Source organism: Notechis scutatus, chromosome 8 (genome assembly GCF_049901735.1).
Source record: "Notechis scutatus isolate UNSWTSFEM ecotype Mainland chromosome 8, rNotScu1.2, whole genome shotgun sequence".
In the NCBI taxonomy this organism is placed as follows: Eukaryota; Metazoa; Chordata; class Lepidosauria; order Squamata; family Elapidae; genus Notechis; species Notechis scutatus.
The window spans coordinates 25,046,870-25,060,143 of record NC_142016.1 but is presented as its reverse complement, the minus strand read 5'-3'; the positions used below and the strand labels follow the sequence as shown (position 1 = coordinate 25,060,143).

At 48.2% G+C, this 13,274-nt stretch overlaps 1 protein-coding gene and 1 long non-coding RNA gene across 2 annotated transcripts in view; one reads left to right on the top strand and one right to left on the bottom strand.

The window, feature by feature from the left end:
• The window catches only part of RYR1 (ryanodine receptor 1), a 149,245-nt gene that overhangs the window by 3,280 nt on the left and 132,691 nt on the right, over window positions 1–13,274 (bottom strand). Inside the window, 13 exon segments of the mRNA XM_087971211.1 lie at window positions 26–77; window positions 1,384–1,484; window positions 1,931–1,995; window positions 2,742–2,898; window positions 3,021–3,155; window positions 3,276–3,422; window positions 4,303–4,363; window positions 5,193–5,323; window positions 6,644–6,686; window positions 8,108–8,511; window positions 9,973–10,059; window positions 12,093–12,291; window positions 12,648–12,730. Of these exon segments, the coding sequence (XP_087827337.1) occupies window positions 26–77; window positions 1,384–1,484; window positions 1,931–1,995; window positions 2,742–2,898; window positions 3,021–3,155; window positions 3,276–3,422; window positions 4,303–4,363; window positions 5,193–5,323; window positions 6,644–6,686; window positions 8,108–8,511; window positions 9,973–10,059; window positions 12,093–12,291; window positions 12,648–12,730 (1,665 nt within the window).
• Window positions 1–13,274, top strand: part of LOC148129980 (uncharacterized) — a 264,545-nt gene that overhangs the window by 127,566 nt on the left and 123,705 nt on the right. The window lies entirely within an intron of this gene.

Here is a 13,274-nt window from a genome sequence, read left to right as displayed (position 1 = left end):
GGGCACCCTCAGGAGGTCCTCTCACCTGGCCCGTGTGCTCCGTTTCATCCTTATTGATGAGATACATCAGGAAGAACCTACAAGGGGGAAGAAAGTCGGGAAAGGAATGACGTGGAAAGCTTTGCGAGGAAAGGAATCGTTGCCAAGCATATCTTCAGGTTTAGAGAAACGTGTGTTGTACCCAGAGGAACACCTTTGAAGGGATGGGAAATGCTGTCTCTTGGGAAGCGGACAAGTTTGAAAGGACCGGGGAAGAGGAAATTGCTCCTCTTATCGCCCTTCCTGCAATTCCACTTGTAGCTCCCCAATGAACTGTAGGACAATAACTTGTGAGGCAGAAGAAGAACACCTAGCAAATAAGGCAATGGTCAGATAAGAGAAATCTGAGTCCAAAGCAGACATGTAGTTTGAGAAAGTGACTTGCAAGATTTGTCTACATAACCTTATAATAAAAGCAGTATTAGTGTTAATACACAACTTAACATTGGTTAAGTAGTAACATTGGTTAAGTAACATTGGTTCCCTGGTCTGGACTACTTCTAAAGGCTGACTTTGGGCCCTACTTGCTTGGTAAGGGCAGGGGTGGGATTCCACTGGTATAACAACCGGTTCGGTGATCGCGCGCTCCGCATTTCAAAGAGGCAAGCCCATACTTACCTTCAACTGCAGCCACTGTGAAGAAAACAGCTGAGGCGCGGCAAATCGCTCTGCCGCGTGAATCAGCTGTGCTCTAAACAAAGGCATAAAGCACAGAAAAAAGCAGTGGCGGGCAGGCGGGCCCACTTCCTCGTTTGCAGCAAACTGGTTCGAAGCGAGCTGAGCATCGGAACAAGGGGTTTGCACGAACCGATCCGAACCGGTAGAATCCCACCCAGTGGTGGGATTCAAAGATTTTTTTACCATCGGTTCAGTGGGTGTGGCTTGGTGGATGCGTTTTGCACGCATGCACACACTTTGCTTGCATGTGTGTGCCAAATGCGTACTTTGCGCAGGCGCAGAGGCATTCCAACTCACCTGCAAGCCTGCGCTCTCCCGCTCGCTTCAGCGGCTGCCGCACGGCATTCTGCCGCGCCGTGCAAAGCAGTTGCTCTTCAAAAGCAGAGGATAAAGGTGACTAGGGGAGCCTGTGCGGGCAGGTGGGCCCAACAGCAGAGCGGTGGAGAGAAACGGTTCGGTCTCTGCTGCTCATCGCGACTACCGGCTCGGTAGAACCGGTCCGAACCGGTCGAATTCCACCCTGAGTAAAAGGATCTGCCTCTCAAGAGTCTTTGAATGAATGGTTTTCTGCTTTTATGAAACTTTCAAGGCTACACAGTAAAGGCCAGGAAAACCCCGGCCGTCGCTTTCTCCTCCCCCCGCTCCCCCCCCGTGTCCTTTGCTTACATGTAATTGGCCAGGTTGTGCTCCTCTAGCGTGTGGGTCTCAAAACCGTGGGGCGTCGTGTCAAAATAGTCGCTGCCAAGCCCGCAGATGAAACATTTGGTCTGTTGAGGACAACAAAGGGTGGTGGAGAAAAGGGAAAAACAGTCACAAAATGCGATTCTTAACACCCACTTTCCTTAGCAACGGAAATCCTGGTCGCAACTGTGGTGTATATCGAGAAGTGCCTGTACAGCATTTTTTTTTTTCTGTTCGTAGACTGACTTTCTACGGGTGAATCCATTGTTCCACCAATCAAAGATACCATCATTTACATCTCCCAAAACAAAGAGGTGAAAAACATGTCTCTGGGAACAAAGCCAAGAAGAAAAACTTCCAGAAGATGTGGGGGCTCCAACACCAGAGTTTTTAAAGAAGAGATTGGACAATCATTTGTCTGGAATGTTGTAGGAGTTTCTGCTTGATTGGGGGGGTTGGACCAGAAGACCTCCGAGGTCCCTTCCAACTCTCTTGTGTTATTCTGCTAAAAACAACAAGTGATTCAGCGTACCTCCATGTCCTCCTTCACTTGCTCCTGCTGGTCTCTCAACTCCCCAAAGGCATCAATGATCAAACCTGGGGAAATGGAGAAAGAAGCCCAGTGTCAGGGTTCCGACGGACACCCTAATTAATTCACAAGCCTCGAGCCAAGTTTCAAAAGAAATCAAATTATTTATTAGGAGCAACATGTCCGCACTTTTCCCAACTGCAGTCGGCTCTGCCCTACGTAATTTACTGTTCCCCTATGATCCTGTTTCCCCCCCTCCTCCCAGGGTGTCATAAATCACATTCTCCAACGAAGCACTTTCACGTGGGCTCTGGAAAACACGCCCTTTCTGGCTGGTCTTGGTAACTTGAGACACAATCTGGAGAAAGGCATGCGTGGAACGTGCTTCTGATCATAGCAACGAACTGCTCCATCAGATCTCCCCCCCTCCCACATCCTTCTTAGGGCAACTCAAAAGCAAGCCAGGAATGCTTTATGAGTTGACATCCAGAAGTCAAAGAGAAAAGAAAAACTTGAGATTAAGGAAAGCAAAGCCACTTTCCCGAAAACTACTACTCTCTACAAAAGGCAGGGTGAGTCACTGGGAGAGACATCCTGAAGATGCTCAAAGACATCCTTGTTTCACACATACTGTGTAGAGCAGGGGTCTCCAACCTTGGCAACTTTAAGACTTATGGACTTCAACTCCCAGAATTCCTCAGCCAGCTTTGAAGCAATTTTGTGCCCGCAAATACTGGTTAGAAAAAAGGAAGTAGACGAGAGACACAGTGATACCACAGAGACTCGGGAAGGGATGTAGGCCCACCCATCTCACCTTGGATGATGGCCAACAAGATGACAATGACAAAGAAAAAGAAGGTGATGTCAAAGATCACGCGATAGAGCTCATATTCGTCTCCAGCCGGATCTTCAATCTCATCCCCGATGCCGCCACCGGCTCTCACTCCAACATACATGTGGAAGAGGTAGCACTGATGGGAAAAGAGTAGAAAGCATCCAGGTTCAAGATCGAGGGCACAATTCAGCCTTCCCAACTCCGGTGCCTCCAGACGTCCAGGAGAACATCAGTCTAGGAAGTCTCGTTGTCTCTCACCGTCATCATGTCATCACATTTCATGTCGGGTTCATCCTCATCCTCGCTCTTGTTATAGAACTTGCGAAAGAAGTTGAAGGCTACCACGGTGTAAAGGTAGACAACCACTGCCAGCAACCCCACGGTCATCATCAGCTGGGGAAAGAGGACACAGGTGAAGGAGATGGTGAGTTGAGTAGCAGGAAAGAACAGCTTTCTCTTGGTGCCTATGGAGCAGAGGACTCCTCTCTCAAAACTTCCCTCATCTCAACTGACCTGTTTGCCATTGTGGGTGACAGAGGACAGGATGGTCCGTAAGGTCTTGACACCCATGGCAATGTCCAGAAGGTGGCAAGCGAAGAAGAAGTTGTTGTAATGGCCGAGGGCGGACATCACCATGTACCAGAAGAGATACAGGAAGGACTGCAGTGAGAGGGAGAGAAAGAAGAACTTAATGGAAAGCAAATGAACAAATGTCCTTGAGTCTTGATAGTAGGTAGAAGAAAGTATTGCTAATATTAGTCTGGCAAGACTGATGTCACAAGGACCAAGAAGAACACATGAAATTACTTCTTAATTTCCTCACTGCTTTTTCACTTATAGACAGAATCTTGCCAGACTAAAGCAACTATCTGCATAACTTTAGATGTATTCTGTGAATTGCTAAGGAGGGACTGTCTTAGCCCTCTTCCTCCCCCCCAGACATGCCAAACTCCACTGCCTCTTTGTCCTCTGGGAAAAAAAGCCCCTCTAGACTACAGGTTGTCCTCAACTTACGACAGTTCATTTAGTGACTGCTCCAAGTTATAGCAACACTGAAACAAGGGACTTATGGCCGTTTTTCGCCCTTGGGACCACTGCAGCATCCTTATGGTCACGGGTTCAAAATTCATGTGCTTGGCAACTGGCATGTATTTATTTAAAGCATTCGGGAGAGGATACGAGGAGAGCGATCCCCTTGTGCAACCTTCTGACCAGCAAAGTCCTCAGGGAAGCCAGATTCACTGAACAATCGTGTTACTAGCTTAGCCAAGGCAGGGACCCATTTAACCGCTGTGGCAAGCAAGGTCGTCAAATGGGGCAAAACTCACTTAACAGCCTCTCTTTGCCACATAAATTTTGGGCTTGATTGTGGTTGTAAGTCTGAGACTAGCTCTATGTTCCATGACATCTGCTGATGTTTCGTTGAGTTAGTGTTGACCCTTAAGAACCACGAGGACAGAATTTCTCCAGAATGAAAGGAGGGTCAGTATATCTATTTTAGTAGTGAATTTCTCTGCCTTGGGGCCACGTCCTTACTTACGTTATCCGTGAAGATGACGCCAAGTTTCCAGATCTTGTACTTAATGTCAATGGAACTAATCCTGAGAGAGAGAAAGAGAAAGAGAGAGAGAAATAGCAAGAGCAGTTAGACTTAGGCTTAGAAGCCCTTGCAAAGGAGGAAGGAAGGAAGGAAGGAAGGAAGGAAGGAAGGAAGGAAGGAAGGAAGGAAGGAAGCACTTAGAAGCACTTGGTAGGGTAGGAAGAAGGAAGGAAAGGAAGAGAAATAGCACTTATACTTAGAAGCACTAGGAAGGAAGGAAGGAAGGAAGGAAGGAAGGAAGGAAGGAAGGAAGGAAGGAAGGAAGGAAGGAAGGAAGGAAGGAAGGGAAGGAAGGAAGGAAGGAAAGGAAGAGATATTGGCACTTAGAAGCACTAGGAAGGAAGGGAGGAAGGAAGGAAAATAGCATTTAGACATGCTTTGAAGCACAAGGAAGGAAGGAAGGAAGGAAGGAAGGAAGGAAGGAAGGAGAAAAGGAAGAGCAATAGCACTTAGACATACTTAGAAGCACTTAGAAGGAAGGGAGAGAGGAAGGAAGGAAGGACTTATATGCCGCTTCATAGCGCTTTACAGCCATCTCTAAGCGATGATTCCCTTAACAATTGTTAAACTCACTTAGCAAACAATCTTACTTAACAACACAAATTTGTGTTGTTCAATTGTGATCATAAGTCAAGGAGTACCAGCACAGTACTCTACAGTAATGTGCGAAAAGGTGTTATAGATACTAAAGAAATATTAACACCCTGAATTACAATTTTAAATGCTCCCTTTGTCGTCTACCTGTCAGGGAGACGATGCCAACTTGAGCATTACCTGCTGCCCCATATCTCTCTCTCTCTGCCCCTCCTGTTTTGCCCAACTTTTCTCACCAAGTCAAGAACGACGTGTCCGGCTCCGATTTCTTTTCATTTTGTCCTGAGATCTCTAGGCTGGCCAAATCTATGCCCAAAAGTTCTGCGATCCTTTCTCGCCCGTAAATGTCGCCATATTTGTCTAGAACCTGGAAAAGAAGGGAAGCAACAATTAGGCATATTGTCAATATTTGATATTTCTATGGTCTTTTTAGAGTTGCCAACAGAAAGGGAGGGTGGGAGCAGTGCGGCAGCTTGTAAAACCGAAATTGCATTCCATAAACGTTTTCACAGATAGTAACTAGGCAACTAAAGTTTCTACCATGCAAATATCTAACTGCAGAGCATGACTGATGACTCTGGGCTATGGATGTGTCCCATTGGAGAATATGAATTAGGATACACCCTGGGTGTGTGGGGGAAACCAGGGTCAAGGGTGACAGTGAATGATGTGCCTCAGAGTCGGCTGCACCCAGGCAGTGCCGGACAGTCTAACTCCCAATAAATCCTTTTTAAGTTTTGGAAGTTTGGCTCGAGACTCATGATTTAAATGGGGAAACTGCTGGAATCCTGACACATATTTTAAAATCACAACCATGCAGGTAGCCCTCAATGTAGGGCCATAATTGGGACAGGAATTGTCCTAGCTAAGCGATGGGGGTCATTCACCAAGTCATTCCCAAGCTTATGACCTTTATGTACTCAGGTCGTTAAACAAATCACAGGGTCGTTCAGCGAATCTGGCTTCCCCAATTCATTAAAGCCCCCTGAGAAGATCAGAAATAGTGGTCACATGACCCTGGGACACTGCAACCATCATAAACTCACGCCGGTTGCCAAGCGTCCAAATTTCGATCGTGTGACCGCAGGGATGCCACAATGGATGTAAGTGCGAGGACCAGTTCATGAGATATGTTTTCAGCATCATCATAACTTTGGTCATTAAAAAGTAATCGCGTCAACTCATAAAATATTTCTATGGTCTTTTTAGAGTTGCCAACAGAAAGGGAGGGGGGAGCAGTGCAGCAGCTTGCAAACCAAAAGTGCATTCCATAAATGTTTTTCGAAGATAGTAACTAGGTGACCGAAGTTTTTGCCCCGCAAAATTCTAACTGGAGAACATGATTGATGACTCTGGGCTATGGAGGTGTCCCATTGGAGAATATGAATTACGATACACCCAGAAGGGTGTGGGGGGGGAAACCAGGGCCAAGGGTGACAGTGAATGATGTGTCTCAGAGTTGGTTACACCCAGGCAGTGCCGGCATGTTAACTCCCAATAAATCCTGTTTAGTTTTGGACATTTGGCTCGAGACTCATGATTTAAATGCGGGGTAACTGCCGGAATCCTGACAGTAAGTTGAGGATTACCTGTACAGATAGATTCTCTTAGCCTTTTGACAACAATCAGGTTCTTTCTGCTCACCCAACCTCCTCTGGGAGAGCACAGGACTTGTGGGCAATCTTACCTTCCTTTTGATAAACTTATCCCAGTAATTGCTCGGGAACGACCTGGCACAGCAGAAAAAAAATGGGAAGCAATTTTTAAAAAAGCCATCAGGGATACAATTTCCTCACCCCACATCCAGACCTTCCATTCTTTTAATCCTCCTGCAAAGTCCATTCTAATCTCTGCCTCCTTTTGAAAACTTATTTTGCCATGAATTCAGGTCCTGCCTTACAGAGGTGTTGTATTCAGCCGGTTTGGACTGGTTCTGGAAAACTGGTAGTGGAAAGTTTGAGTCGTTCGGACAACCAACAAATACCACCTCTGACTGGCCCCGCCAACCCCATCTCTTCTCTGCCTCCCATTGAGTCCCAGCTGATCGGCTGCGTCTCCTTTGATTGCCCTGCACAGGAGAACGGAGCTGGAAAGCAGGTTAGTGGGGTGGGGAGGGAATGGGGGGTTTTGCAGTATCCTTCCCCTGCCCCACCCACCAAGCCACGCCCGCAGAAAGTAAAAAAAAAACAACCACTGAATCCCACCACTGCCGACTTAGCCATGAAAACTCAGGAATTCTGGGAGTTGAAGTCCACAGATCGTAAAGGGGCCATAGGTGCCGACCCCTGGCCTAAACCTAGAAACAGCACACCATCCTGCCATACACCAACTACAAACAGTTCAAATTGGCCAATAAAGAACTCTTACTACGAGAAGGACAGACAGAGCGTAGAGGCAGAGTCAAGAGAGGAAGTAGCCTGGAGTCGTTACGTTCCCATAAATGGTGTGTCCTTCTCGATTTCCGTTAACTCGTAGCTAGTGCCCATTTAGTACTGACCGTTAATTGTCCGGATTCTTGTGTGTAGGTATGAGCAATAAATCAGCTTAATGTGCACTCCGGATTCTTTGTGCCTGACCTACTTCTGCCCGGGGTGGTTCTGCTGGGGGTTCACGGGGGTTTGGGAGAGCCCCTAGCTAAGATTCTGAGCAGTTTGGAGAACCCCCCAAATCCCACTCCTGGCTGGCCCCCCGCCCACCATGCCCCGGCCCTCACAGGAGTCCCCAAACGGCCTGTTTGGGGTACAGATAAATGCAGGGCGTGCATGGAGGCTGGAGGAGGGTGAAAAACGGGCCTCCTGGAAATTCGGGAAGGCCAGAAATGGGCCTGTTTCTGGCTTCGGGATAGCCTCCGGAGCGCGGGGAGGCCGTTTTCACCCTCCTGGAGGCTCAAGGAAAGCCTCTGGAGTCCGGGGAAGGCAAAAACTCCCCACCACCACCGTGGTGCAGGAGGCCGACTAGGCCACGCCCAACTAGCAACCAGGGAGAGAACCCTTTGCTAAAATTTTTGAGGCCCACCCCTGCTTCTGCCGTTTGCAATTTTTAGCTCAATGGCGTCATAGGCTCAGGACTGAGAGGGGCTGCCGTGGCTTGGGAAGCGAGGGGGCAGTTCTGAGGGGCCGCCCCATAACCCGTTTCCCTTTCCTTCACTCACGGAGCGTTGAGCACCAGACGATCCCACTGGCCTTTGATGTCGTCATCCTCCGGTTGCTCCGTGATATAGAGCCCGCTAAACTCCAACGTACGGGCCAGCTCCTTCTCACGCTTGAAGATGACCAGTGGCACCTTGAGACAGTTGTAGCCGATGATGCAGAGGAACGCGACCAGGGTGTGGACGATGGACAGGAATTGTAAGGCTGGCTGCATGTAGCCAGTGCTCTCCTCCAGGAAGAAGTAGACCACGCTGTCTTCTTCGTCCTCGTCCCCGTTGCCGTTGCCGTCCCCGTTGCCCCCGTTGTCGTCTCCACCGAAGCCGGATCCTGCCCCGGATCCTGCATCCAGATCGCCTTCAAGACCAGAGCCTTCAAACTCCTCCTCACCGGGGGGCGTGTCTGACACCTAGGAAATCGAAATCATTAATAGGACGAAGAAACGATAGATTAGGGGTATCAAACTCGATTTCATTGAGGGCCACATCAGGGTTGTGTTTGACCTCAGGGAGACGAGGAGGGGGGCATGGCCAGCTCAACGTCACTCATCAAGGCTCCGTTTCCGGCCACGATGGCCTCCTGCAGTGCTCTGCCAGTGAAAATGGAGCCTGGGAGGGCTACCCTCCTGAGCTCCGTTTTCACTGGCAGAGCACTGCAGGAGGCCATCGTGGCCGGAAACGGAGCCCAGGAGGCCTGCATGCGGCTCTCCCAAGCTCCGTTTTCACTGGCAGAGGGCTGCAGGAGGCCGTCGTGGCCAGAAAGCGGAGCCTCGGAGGGCCACACGCAGGTCTCCCGAGCTCCGTTTTCACTGGCAGAGGGCTGCAGGAGGTTGTCGTGGCTGGAAACGGATCCCAAGAGGCCTGCATGCGGCTCTCCGAAGCTCCATTTTCACTCGCAGAGGACTTCAGGAGGCCGTTGTGGAGGGCCACACATAGGCCTCCCGAGCTCCATTTTCGCTGGCAGAGGCACCACAGGCCGTTCCTTCACTGTTTCCAGCATGGGCCTGTGGAACAGATCTAAGCACCTTGCGGACCAGATCCAGCCCGTGGGCCTTGAGTTTAACAAGCCTGCTGTAGATGAAACCAAGATGAGGGTCTAAAGGAGGAAAAGCTAAGGTCCGGGCTTACAAACCTGGCTTTTCTCTAACTTGGGTCTTCTGCTTAAGGGTCTTATGACCATTCATATCCCAGGTAGATGTCCATTCCTTTCTCTATCCCAACCTCTTAATACAGGGGTGTCAAATTCAAGGTCTGTGGGCAGGATCCACCCTGCGGGGTGCTTAAATCTGACCCGCGAGGCCAGCCTGGAAATAGCAAAGGACCGGCTATGCAATGCCCCTCCCCCATGCCCCATTTTGGCCAACAGAGGCCGTCCAGGCTGAAAATGGGGGACCTTGAGGGGGCCTCATGTGCTCCCCCAGACCCCGTTTTGACCTGCAGGGTGCTGCAGGAGGCATCTGTCCCATCTCCCTCCCGCCCCCGGCCAGCCCACGGAGAACTACAATGCTGATCTGGCCCTCGAAGAAATCTAGTTTGACACCCCTGTCTTAATAGATTCCGCTATCAAGTTCTTCTGGGTCCCAGAATGCTCTGCGAGAAATGACAAGACCAGGGACATCCAACCATGGCAGCTTCCGAGACTGGTGGACTTCAACTCCCAGAATTCCTCAGCCAGCCAGGCTGGCTGAGGAATTCTGGGAGTTGAAGTCCACCAGTCTCGGAAGCTGCCATGGTTGGACATGGATTTAAGCTCTTGGCTCACTCTGGACCCTCTCACCCTCTTTCCCAAACTACTTGGGAAGCCCTGATAACGGGGTCCCTGCATCTCTACTCCCAAGAGGCAGCTCCCATCCATCCGCAAACCTTTTTACCTTATAAAAAAGCAAGATGAAGTTGATGGCAAAGGCCAGGAAGAGGGCGAGGAAGCGCAGGTTGTAGAAATTCCTGGACAGGTAATTCTGAAAAGATGAGAAGGTAAGGTTAAGTGTAACGGGATGGTTTGTTCCGCTTCAGAAACCTAAAAGTTTTCACGATTAAACGGTTTCCAAGTCCAAGATAAAGTCGCTTCGTGTTCTGACCAAGGCTTATTGAGACACTTAACAAACACACGTTAGTCCCAAAACCGTTTTGTCTTTATTTCAATGAATGTGAATTTTAGTCATTCACAGCCCGTAATGAGTCTCAAACAGTTTGTAAATAGTCCCAAAGAAGTCTGCCAAAGTCCTTTGGGATAAGTCTGATAAGCACACACCTTTATTTTCCTTGAAATGCTGCCAACGACTAAATTCCCAAATAGTTATACAAGGCCAACCAGAGCATGAATTCAAGGGAGGCTGCAACGGTCACTAAGTGTGAAAAACGGCCGTATGTTCCTTTTTTTCAGTGCTGTTGTCATTTTGAACAGTTAATAAACGAAGGGCTGTAAGTTGAGAAGTACTTGTAGTAAAATAAATGTGCTAATACTCCTTTCATCCTGGAGAAATTTTGCCCGCATGTGTGATGACCCAGGGTGGGATACAAAACAAACACAGTCACAGAAAACAGGTGAAGCCCCTTTTATTCCTTCACTTTGCTTCCAGGCTCTGAATATCCTTGACGGAAGACAAAAAACTCCCACACAAACAGTTACAAGAAGAAGGGAAAAAGCAACACAAACCAGGCAGGATAAGGGCTGGAGGACGTCCACAGATAACACACACTGGAAAGGACATCAAACTCAGACAGGAGCCATAAACTAGAGATATTTCCATGCTTTGTTTTCAGCACTGGCCCATACGCAGGTCCATCCACTTATTCAGTTGTCATAGCTGCAGCCCATGAGGAGGATCAGGGCCCTCTCCTCCCAAGTAGACCACGTCTCTCCCTTATCTTCTCCTCCCTGGGTGCCCTAGGATGGGGAGGGGATGGGCCTGGGCCCTCCTCTGACTGCTCAGCCGGCCTCTGCCCTTCCCCAGCCTCCTCCACAACCTCTGGAGGCACACTTCCACTCCCTGTTGGCTGTTCCTCCTCTCCCTCAGAGCCAGCATGACGGTGTGGTTCAACAACAGCACACCAGCAGATGAGTTGGGACATAGTTTGGAGGGGCTTTTTCCCACAGGGCAAAGATAGTTATAAGTTGAAGACTACCTGCACTCAGAAACACTGGCAGAGAGCCCGCAGAGTAAATATTAAGACTATCCTATGATGTCCTGGCCTCTGTAGATCCAGCTATGGTAGTTAAAGGTTATGGTTTAGTCTCAATTCCATACTGCACTGAGTCAAAAAAGAAGGCTGTGAAAATATCTACAGACCCCTCACATCCTGGACAGAAATTGTTTCAACTCCTACCCTCAAAACGACACTATAGGGCACTGCACACCAAACAATTACTAGACATAAGGAGTTTTTTCCCGAACGCCATCACTCTGCTAAACAAATAATTCCCTCAACACTGTCAAACTATTTACCAAGACTATATTACTATTATTCTTCTCATCCTTCCTATTACCTATCTCCTTCCACTTATGACTATAATCTTGTTACTTGTATTTTTACGATTAATATTGTTTTATTTATTGTCCTAGTATGATTTTGATTGCTTATTTAGTATCCTATGACTATCACTAAGGGTTGTATCTTATAGTTCTTGATGAATGTATTTTTTCTTTTTATGTACACTGAGAGCATTTGCATCGAAGACAAATTCCTTGTGTGTCCAATCACACTTGGCCAATAAAGAATCCTATCCTATCCTATCCTATCCTATCCTATCCTATCCTATCCTATTCTATTCTACTACTCTACTCTACTCTACTCTACTCTACTCTACTCTACTCTACTCTACTCTACTCTATTCTTCATTCCAATATTCTATTCTAATTCTTATTCCTGGACTGCAACTCCCAGAATTCCCCAGCCAGTTCTGCTGAAGTCCCCCCATCTTAAAGTTGCCAAGGTCAATACATCCTGTTCTTCAGCACACATGATTGTCAATCCAAGAGAGACCCCTTACCAGGAATTTGACCCTCTGGATCTCCATCTCGTTCCAAAACTCTGAGACTCCCTGTTCCTCTTCTTTCTTCTCTGGCCGCTGGGCCATCTTCTTCTTTTTCTCCTCCTGGGCTGGTGGCGGTGATGGCGGCTCTTCCTCCTTGTGTTCTTTCTCTTTCTTCTCCTCTTCTTCCTTGGCAGCCTTCTCTCCGTTTTCCGCACTGGAAGGGCACAGAAACCGTGTTGCCAATTATCATCACTGGCCATCCTCCCAGACCCTGTGCCCAACCCCAAGAGTAGTTATGGCAGAAGTCTCCAAACTTGGCAACTTTAAGTTGTGGACTTCAACTCCATAATTCCTCAGCCAGCCATGCTGGAATTCTGGGAGTTGAAGTCTACAACTCTTAAAGTCACATGGCTGGGTGAGGAATTCTGGGAGTTGAAGTCTACAACTCTTAAAGTCGCCAACTTTGGAGACCCTGCCTTAGGCAATGAAAACTTCTGCCTTATTTTTTTTTTTTTTTTAGGGGGTTCTGATGAACTCGACAACCACAGATGGACCTCCAAACCACTCAACTCAGCTTTCTCTGGTTCTGCTGGTGGTTCCTCAATCTTCTCCAGCTCCGGATATAGTTCCTCCTCCCTTGCCTCTTCTTCCACCTGGAGAACCACAAGAGCAACCGTCAATGAATTGGATCCAAGAGAAAAAACAAAAGGGAGGGGCATGACTCAGAAAGGAAAATATTATGAGATTTCAAGAGGGTTATCTGTCAACTAAAAAATACTCCTTTGTTCTTTTTAGTTGCCAGCAGAAAGGGAGTGGGGGAAAGCAGTGCATTCCTTAAATGCCTCAGATAATTGCCTTGGCAGCCAAAGCTGTTGGCGCACAAAATTATTACCGGAGAGCATGATTGATGACTCTTGGCTATGGACGTGGATGAGTCTGCCTGGCGAGATGAGGTGGATCAGTTGCTTTCGTGGTGTGGAGACCATAACTTGGTCCTCAATACCAATAAGACCAAGGAGTTTATAGTGGACTATAGAAAGAATACATCAGACCTCCAGCCCTTGCTTATCAATGGAGACCAAGTGGAGCAAGTGGCCAGTTTTAAGTTTCTGGGTGTTACCCTAAAAGAAGATCTGACCTGGGGTGCCCACATTGGGGTCAAAAGGGCAAAGCAGAGATTATCCTACCTGAGACTTC